This window comes from Sinocyclocheilus grahami, unplaced genomic scaffold, assembly GCF_001515645.1.
Source record: "Sinocyclocheilus grahami isolate Dianchi unplaced genomic scaffold, SAMN03320097.WGS_v1.1 scaffold1049.1, whole genome shotgun sequence".
In the NCBI taxonomy this organism is placed as follows: domain Eukaryota; kingdom Metazoa; phylum Chordata; class Actinopteri; order Cypriniformes; family Cyprinidae; genus Sinocyclocheilus; species Sinocyclocheilus grahami.
The window spans coordinates 150193-160595 of NW_015506228.1; the positions used below are offsets into that span (position 1 = coordinate 150193).

At 35.5% G+C, this 10403-nt stretch overlaps 1 protein-coding gene across 1 annotated transcript in view; it reads right to left on the minus strand.

The window, feature by feature from the left end:
* The window catches only part of LOC107566136 (adhesion G protein-coupled receptor L3-like), a 151031-nt gene that overhangs the window by 66325 nt on the left and 74303 nt on the right, over window positions 1–10403 (minus strand). The window contains exon 2 of the mRNA XM_016251512.1: window positions 5733–5925. Coding sequence (XP_016106998.1) covers window positions 5733–5802 — 70 coding nt within the window. The 5' untranslated portion in view covers window positions 5803–5925. The remainder of the gene's footprint in view (window positions 1–5732; window positions 5926–10403) is intronic.

The window sequence follows — 10403 nt, forward strand, 5'->3', positions numbered from 1 at the left end:
AAGATATTTTGAAGAATATTCGTAACCACCAGAAAGTTTCTGATCCCTGTTGACTCCAATAGTGTTTTTTCTTCATACTATGGAAGTCATGGGGGCACAGAAACTGTTTGGTTACCAGTATTGTTCCAAATATATACGTTTGCATTCAACAGCAGAAGGAAACTCAAACAGGTTTAGAACAACAACAACATAACTTTAATTTTTGGGTGAACTATTCCTCCAAAGCATCCTAATATAGCTACTGTTGCCATTTGTGTCAATAATGTAAATTAAACATTCGAAAGAAAATACTCACTGTCCTTGACCGAATCGCTTTTGTAAAATAATGTATATTGAATTTATACAGTGAAGACTATTCAGTCTATTTGTAGTCTATTTATTTTATACAATATAATATTTCTTATTCAGTGCTTTATTTATTCTATTGTAATTCATGACTGTTTACTTGTCTTCGGTAAGTTTGTTTTAACGTAGGCTAGTATTTATTTTAATTTTTTTGTGATATTGGAATTAGTAACAAAAATTATGAAATTGCAATGCATCAACATTTTTGATTGGATAAAAATCCTATTGTGAGCTATATACTGTATATCATTATTGTGATGGGGGGGCCCTGCAGTAAGTCATAGCCCCGGGGTCCAATGAGGTTTTAATGCGGCCCTGTGTGTGTGTGTGTGCGTGCGTGTGTGTGTCTGAGTGAGTGCGTGCGTGTGTATGTGTGTGTGTGTGTGTGTGTGTGTGTGTGTGTGTGTGTGTCCGCGAGAGAGATGTCACACAAACAAGCTACTATTTCCCACATCCGAAGTAGATTTAAAGTGCAAAAAAAAAGTTTTGAAATGCAAATAAAAGGTACAAGTGTAATTTAATCGCGTACGCTTCTCCACACAAAAAGTGTCAGTTCGCACATATTCACACAGAAGGCCGCAGAAACGTCCTGCTTTCACAGCTCTTCAGGCTCACTGTAACTGGAGTTACTTAAAATTCAAAGATCCAAATGAGAGTCGGCGAGCAGGATGAAGAAAACAAACAAAACACTCGCACGCAAATGCATTCAAATGTGTTACACGAGCAGAAAACTAGCATGAGATCCAGAGTCTCCTTCCACTGACAAACAATAAAAACATGCCATGGAAACATTCTCATGAGCTTAAAGTACTTAACTCAGATTAAAACTAGAACCAATAAATCAAAATGAATTTAAACTAGTCAGATATATTTCAAAAAATTAATAAATAAACTTTTTTTTTTTAATAAATACAAATTACAAAAACAAAACACAATCCCTTCCTGCTACTGTACCAAGTTATTATAGTTAATTAAAACTAAAATAAACAAACAAACAAAACATTTTTATACTTGAAATAAAAAAAAACGTATTTTATTTCATCTAGTTACAAGCATTGCTCAGCAACTTGAAGTACTATAATAACTTAAGCTAAATAAACTAAAACTAATAAATATTGATTATTATAGTTAACTAAAATTAAACACATAAAAAGTACTAAAATAACTAAATAAATACAAATGTATTTAAAAACTAAGATGATAAAAATACATAATATTAATAAACTCAAATTGAAACAAAACAAAATTATAGTCTAATTCGAAATATTACAACAAATTACACTGTAAAAAGAAAATATCCGTCCGTCTATCCATCCATCCATCCATCCATCCGTCTATCCATCTGTCTATCCATATTTCCATCCATCCATCTACCCATCGGTCTATCCATTAATCCATTTATCCATCCATCCATCCATCCATCCATCTATCTATCTGTCTATCCATCTATCCATCCATCCATCCATCTGTCTATCCATATTTCCATCCATCCATCCATCCATCTACCCATCTGTCTATCCATCCATCCATTCATCCGTCTATCCATCCATCCATTCATCCATCCATCCATCCATCCGTCTATCCATCCATCCATCCATCTATCCATCTGTCTATCCATCCATCCATCCATCTATCCATACATCCATCTATCCATCTGTCTATCCATCTATCTATCCATCCATCCATTCGTCCATCTATCCATCTGTCTATCCATCCATTCATCCATCTATCCATCCATCCATCCATCTGTCTATCCATCTGTCTATCCATCCATCTATCCATCCATCCATCTATCCATTCGTCCATCTATCCATCTGTCTATCCATCCATCCATCCATTCGTCCATCTATCCATCTGTCTATCCATCTATCCATCCATCCATCCGTCTATCCATCTGTCTATCCATCTATCCATCCATCCATCCATCTGTCTATCCATCCATCCATCCATCTATCCATCCATCCATCCATCTGTCTATCCATCCATCCATCCATCTATCCATACATCCATCTATCCATCTGTCTATCCATCTATCCATCCATCCATCCATTCGTCCATCTATCCATCTGTCTATCCATCTATCCATCCATCCATCCGTCTATCCATCTGTCTATCCATCTATCCATCCATCCATCCATCTGTCTATCCATCCATCCATCCATCTATCCATCCATCCATCCATCTGTCTATCCATCCATCCATCTATCCATCTGTCTATCCATCTATTCGTCCATCCATCCATCTATTCATCCATCTATTCATCCATCCATCCATCTATCCGTCCATCTATCCATCTATCTGGCTATCATAAAAAAATTAAATTTTCTGTATGAAAATATAGAAATCAAGGCAATATTTCAAGGCATTTCTAACTAAATGTGCATTAGCAATATAAATGTACATTATTCTTGAAAAGTTTAGGTTTGATGAGGTTTTATTTTTTTTATTTTTTTTGTGGAAACTGTGATGAATTTTATTTTCCGGATTCTTTGATAACTAGAAAGTTCAAAATAACTGCATTTATTTAAAATAGAAATATTCTGTATCGTTATAAACGTCTGTACTGTCGCTTTTGATTAATTGAATGCATCCTTGCAGAATAAGAAAGTAAATTCAGGACAGAAAGTCATGAAACCTGCACAGCTATGTATTGTACAGTCAATTACACAGCGTGCCGGTCACTAAACAAATCACTTGACCACAGAATTCAGCGGCTGGCCAATCACAATCAAGAGAGCCATGCAATAAATACGACCACATTTTAAAAGCACAGCTGAGGTGTTTCTGGTTTTGAGGGACATCAGAATGCAGTTTCCTCAGGGTTGCATCATGGCAAAGATGAAGAAGCTCAGCTTATTTATTCAGTGTGTGTGTGAGAGCGAGTGCAAACACACTGATACACACACATACAGTAATAAGCATGGCAATTTTGATCCGTTTGATGTCTACTCAAGACCCTGACAGTCCACCTGGCCTCGTTTCTAATTGTTGTTCTGTGTATATATGTGTCAGATGGATGTTTTCGCCTGTTACGTATGTGTGTGAGACTTCAAACCTTCCTCAGACGGCTGACTGCTGCTGTTTGATCTACCGTCAAAATACTGCCACAAAACGAAAGAAAAAAGCATTTTGGATCGTGTGAAATGTTCGGAAGCTCAGAATAAGTAAGAGAGTAATAAGAGAGTAATTTGTCCTCCATCCGGATATAAGAAGCTCTGAATGTGTGTAGAGATATCTGAGGAGTTCCAAACGCACTACCTTTAATGTTAAATAACACACTTTCTGTCGCTTCACGTATGTCTGGTTCAGGCAAAGCACTTTTTCAGCGTCTTTCCAAATGACTTAAGTTAAAAATGTAGCACTTTTTTTGTACCGTAATTAAGTTTTAAACGTAAAAAGTGCAGATACATTTTTTTTCCAAAACTTAAGCTAATTAAACTGTATTTGTATCTTGTTTTTCAGCATGCATATCTACACATTAAATCAAGATACTATTACTTCACATGAGATATTGAGTTTTGCTTTCTGGAAAATATGTCAAAATTAAACAATATGTTTCTATGCATATTGCTTAACTAATAACTCGTGTGATATAAAAAATTATAATTATAAACTTTATTTGGAGTTCTACTTGTGCACAATGCACATTTCTTAATATTAAGCCTAAAATGTGTTTTAATGTCACTATTGATGAGGATTGTATGATCTTTGAATAATATCGGTCTTTGAATGCAAGATATTTAAAGTATGCATGCAATAAGTCCACAATAGCACAATCAAATATACTTGAGTTTATCTTTAGTTGGACTTTAGCACTACTTTCACACAATTAAAGTGCATTAAGCACAAAATTAGTTGTTCCAATTTAGCAGACTTTAAATATACCAGTTTAGTATACTAAAAGTGCAATTGCATTTTTATTGAGTACATAAATGCATTTGTAGTATACTTAACATGGGATAAATGTATTTTAAATATATTGTAGTCTATTTTTCACTAGGGTACAGATCAAACGATTTAGAATAATTCCGATTTTTTTAATGTTTTTGAAAGACGTATCTTTCTCGTATACCAAGCCTGCATTTATTTGATTAAAATACAGTAAAAACAGTAATATTGTGAAATATTTTAGCAATTTCAAATAACTGTTTTCTATGTGAATATATGGTCAAATGTAATATATTTCTGTGATGCGCAGCTGTATTTTCAGCATCATTACTCCAGTCTTCAGTGTCACATGATCTTCAGAAATCATTCTAATGCTCAAGAAACATTGATCTTTTTTTTTTTTTTAATTAGAGTTAGAATATTATCAATAGATACAATTTCACATGATATTTATCATTTGCATTCATGCAAACTGCTTTTGTAAGGACATTTTTTACTTCTAAAGAGAGACTTTCAGGCTTGCAGCACACATTTGTCCTTCAAATTTCACATAAAAATGTACATTATAAACAATAAAGCACCGTAGACATCAATATCGCAGAAAAGCTTCAGCAGAAGGACAAACACACTCCCACAGGTAATTTAATTACAGCAGTAAGTTTCAGGATCTTCAGCCTTTAAAACATGAGCGTGCTTCCCTTGTTTCTTTACAGCAGTTCAGAGCTCGGTGGATGTGTGTGTGCTTTTAAGTCTATTTGTCAGAGCATTCGGGGGATTTGTGTGTTTTTTCCGACTGTTGCACGTCGAATGGAAAACAGAACAATGCAGCTCATTAGCTTTTTTAATGAGACGAGCCTTATTACATGGATACCCACAAACAAATGGTAAATAAATAATTATTGACCTCATGCTATTAGACAGCTCTATGTCTAATTTTCTCTCTAAATCCCTCTTTCCTACTTCTCCCGCTCTGCTTTATTTCTCCCTGATCGACAATTACGTTCCTCTCTGTCCAACATCTATCCTCTGAAATGATGGCAGAACCTCTAATCGCCAATCATGGTCATTTTCTGTTCAAGGAAGAGCTAAGCTGGTTTCGCTGAATCAACTTAAGATGTTCATATTGTTCCAAAAATGCAGTAAGCTGCCTACATAGATCACATTTCAAGGTGCACTACCGAGGGCCGTTAAAACAAGTAGACAACATAATCAAGCGGACACTTTAAACAGCTTATTTTAGACCAATTTTAAGGCACTATCACATAAGACATTCAATCTAGTTGCAAAAGTGTACTGTTTTCCCCAATATGTGTTATTATTAGCTTATTAGAGGATAATGCTGTTTAACAACATTTGATTTGATATTGCCTTTGCATCTCGTATATTGTCTCTTCATTTGGCGTTTGCTAAAACACTTTTATATTTTCTGCTTTTGGATATAAAATGCTTCTAAAAAGCCATTGGAGACGCAAGAAAAGCAATGAAAGTGTAAGACTCACCCAGAGTTGCAGGCTCCAGCACACTGGCCAATAGCAGCACATGTAAAACTCCCATGGCCCCACCCCTCATTCTGGATTGGCTGGTTCGAATGTGGCTCCTCCCCTTCCAGCGGATTGGTTGCGTGAGAAAGAAGCAAGTTGACTCAAGATTTGGAGCTCAGTGGTTCTTTCTGTCGGACAATTATAAAGCCACCTATGAACACAGAAAGAGAAGAAACAGTACTGTTTTAGTGATCGGTGAACACAGGTTTTTTAATAGTCAATACTGATACAAACTAAATCAAAACTACTTTTACACAACATTTACTCAGTTGTTAATTAGTTCTCATATGAATTGTATTTCAAGTTTTAGTAATTTTGTTGTTTAGTAATATTGTTTATTAGTATTTTTAATTTCTATTTAACTTTCATTTATTTCATTTTTATTTTAATACGTCAAACTTGAAAGAAAATAAGAAAAGTTGCTTATTTCACTAAGTTCACTAAGTTATATTTTATTTTATCTTCTAATATTTAAAATTTTCAGCTTTATTTCTGTTACGCAAAGCTTTGTAATAGATCTGTAATAGTTTTAGTTATTACGGCCAAAAATCAGCTGATTTATTATTTTATCACTATCGCTATCATTTATTTATTACAATGAGCAAATCAAGGCTTAAACATCTCCATTTAAAGCAATGCAGAGTAGCAGCTCAGTAAAAAGCACAATAAGGTGTCATGGTACCATACATTAAAGCATGTCAGTAATTGAGTGTACAGTAATTTATCATAGTACCATGGTATTACTACGCTTGATTCATCAGTGTATCACTAAACCAGCACAGTATGTCCGATGTGTCAGTCTGAAACACACAGTATTTGACACTGTTTCCCAGAAGACGAGCGAGCGCTCGCTCCGACAGCTGATGACAGTGACGGACCGTCCCGGGTCAAAGGTCACCTGACAAGGACATTTTCACTCATCAAAAACAAACCAAAAAATCAAGTCAACACGTTCTCCTGCAGGCAGCGAAAGACTAAATAACTCCACATGTCTGCGTGGGAACTGAGAGGTGTGTCCCATGATGCTTTGCACCACTGCTTTAGCGTTAATTGGGAAATAACACCAAATGATGATCATAACAGGCACAAAAGAGCAGATGCAGAACACACATCAACACTTTTACAGATCTGAAGCCGTGTGGAAGTGGATTACGAGAGCTTTCAGATAAACCCTGGTTACAAACAAGCCTTTCAACACCTCTCTCGCCCACTCTCTCTCTCTCTCTCTCTGTTTTTCCTGTGCAATCCCGTTGTTTCGTGGCTCTCGGGATCCGGCTGATGAAGGACCCGGAATGCCGGAGCGCCGCAGTGGATATGAATAGGTGCTGATGACTGATGTTTACAGATTCTTCAGGCCTCAAACCTCCAGAAACTCTTCAGACTGAACTAAAGTAACGCTGAAGAAGAGTTTCTACTGCCGCGACCGCTATGAAGACTGAAGACTCCATATTCAGATTATTTGACAATATTTTAAGAGTTGAAGGTATTTTTTGTTATTGATAACTAAAACTATTAAAACTATTACCGAAAAAAAAATATATATATTTATATATATATATATATATATTGCAATTAAAATTAAAACTGAAAATGTAAAAATAAAAGCTAATTCAAGGTCTTAATAAATACAGTAGTACAATAATGTATACATTGACAATTTTGGTCACTTTTTTATACTTCTCTTTAGCTTTAATTGAGGATAAATGTATACATTCATTATTTAGTAATTCTAGTAGTCTTAAGTTCTAGTAAACTCTTTTTTTCTATTTTATTCTATTTCTATTTTCAATTATATTAAACAAAAAATAAAACAGTATATTAATAGACTAAACATTAAAATGAAAAAATTTTAATGAAAACTGAAAATCTAAAAATAAAAGCTAATTCAAAGCATTAATAAAATATTATATGTGTACATAAATAATACTAAAATAACACTGTAAAATTCAAAATAAAGTATTAGTAATAAATACTATCATAATTTATCAAACATATTAAAATAGCCCTAGTTCACCACAAAAATTCAAATTCTCCATTTACTCAACTCAATCAATAATATGATCACGTTTTTGGTCACTTCATGCTTCTGTTGTCTCTGAAATCATAGCATGACCATTCAAAAAATAGTGTTCTGTACTTTCAATGTTCCAGTTTTACAACTGTTCTTTTAGAATGTGTGATTTCACTTTCATGCATGATGCTGAATAAACTGTGTGTTTGTGTGCGTGCGTGTATGTGTGTGTGTGTGTGTGTGTGTGCATGAGAGTGTGTCTGAGAGTGTGTGTGTGTGTGTGGGCGCGTGTGTGTGAGAGTGTGTGTGTGTGTGTGTGTGTGTGCGCATGTGTGTGTGTGTGTGCAGACTGTGTGTAATCAGCCAATCGGAGCAGAGGAGAGCAGCATGCTGGGAGACGCAGAGAAGCAAGCGAGGCCTGAATCCCCAGTGTCAGCGCAATCGTTGGACTTTTTTTGACCCATGATTCCCTGTCGTCAGCGAGTGCGTTGGGCTTTTCGCTCGGCAACTGAAGGAATATTTGTCTCACACACTTCCAGAGAGAAACAGCTCTGACTGAAGACACCACATACAGCACCTGAAAACACGCTTTAACCACGCATGCACACAAACAAGTGTCAGCGCATTACGAGCCACGGCGGAGGGATTTGAGGTAAACGTGCTTCACTACGTCTAGAAATGAGAGTAAGATTTGTCAGAAATTATCCCATGCGCTTACACCTCTCACGCGACTCCACCAAACCAATGCATTCACACTCACTCTCTCCATCTCCATATTCACCGAAATGAAGTTTGGTATCGGGCCAGAAACACGCTCATTAACTCACAAACTGGCTTTGGATCATCAACTTAAAACTACCACAGGAAACGTCTGGAGAGAGAAGAGACCGATCTGAAGACGACCTCTTGGCACACTTCACTAAACACACACAGAACTTCCTAATTAATGGTGTTAATGGTTAAGCGATGGTCTCAGATATTTAACTACAGTAAGAGGACGTATGAGATCGCGTGCAGACATCATAACGCACGTTACACACAAACATGTCAAGAAATGTCACTGAAATCAATAGTTTCAATCAATTATTTTTGTTTGTTTGTTTTTTGATGACAAATAAGAATCTAATAAACATTTTTAAAAAAAAGGTAAAATCTTTTAAGAAATGTATTAACCTAAATGTCTTATTTCCATACAATTATAGCATTTATTAATATACTGAATTAGCTATTATTTTTATATTTTCAGTATTTCAGTTTAATTTTAATGTGTTTTTGTCATTTTCTTTTTACATTTCTGTCTAGCTTATTTTTTATATTTCAGTCAAACAAAAAAAATGAAATGCATTTACATACAATATTAATATTAGAATGATTTTTTATTTATTCATTCATTCTATCAAATAATAATATATTTTATTTTAGCTTTGTTTCAATTATCAAAAATGATTTGTAATAGTTTACTTAATGGCATTACTATTAAACATACCTTTTTTGTATTCCTGTTCATTTTACATTGTTTTGATTTTCTTTAATACTATTTTCAACATGGTAAAATGGTTTAGATTTAACACCATGCTTTAACTATCAAATAAAACACGTTTTTTGTTTGTTTTGGCCACACCACATTACTTTTTTGTTTTAAAAGTCAAAAATGTTTTCCTAATAAAAAACAATAACAAATAAAAAAAGATTATGCCAAACTAAGGTTTTTTTGTAAAACATTTAATTATTTTAATACTGCTATGCTCTTCTTCGTTATGATATCAGGACAGGCTCAGACCGCAGGCTTTCTGTGTGGAGTCTGCATCTTCTCCTCATGTTGGCGTGAGTTTAGTCACATTCAAAGCACTGCAAAGCTGCAAAGCACCAGGATGTACAGTATGTCGCTTGTTAAAACTACTGAAAACTTCTCTCATGCTCCGAGCTCTGGTGTAGTTTGGGCAGCGATCAAACGTTCAACAAACAGCACAGACAGACGTTTGTCAGGCGCAGCGCTCTCATCCACACATCTTCAAAAGTGTGTTATCTGCACATCTATGTGTCTGTGTGTGTGTGTGTGTGTGTGTGTATGTAGGACAGAGTCCATATCATGATAACGATCAGGGTGTGGGTGGTTTTCCTCTAATAGTGAGCCGTGTGGAGCGACACAAGCTTTCATTAGCAAGAGCTTCACTCACACAAACACACACGGAGAAACACGATCCTGCCGTTATCTGATGGAGCTGAATGTAACTCTTCCACGGCGCTGAATAACCTCAATCCCACTCAATCCTTACAGTCTTTCAGAGGCCCAGCGCTATTGATATCCCTCAAACAGGTTACTGTCACCTACAGTGATTTAAACAGCACTAAACCTCAGTGTTAAAGGGGTCCTATTATGTCAACATATCTTGATTTTGTTTTGGGGGTGTACTAGAACAGGCTCTCATTCTAGGTTGTTCGAAAAACACATTATTTTTCACATATTTTACATTATTACAACACCTCTCTCCTCAGTCTGGCATGAACGGCTTGAATAGTTCCTGTATCAAATGAAGGCCAGCCTTCTGAAATACGAAATGTGCTGTGATGGGTTAGCTGGGCCAGTGTATGCTGTGATTGGTTAACTGGGCCAGTGT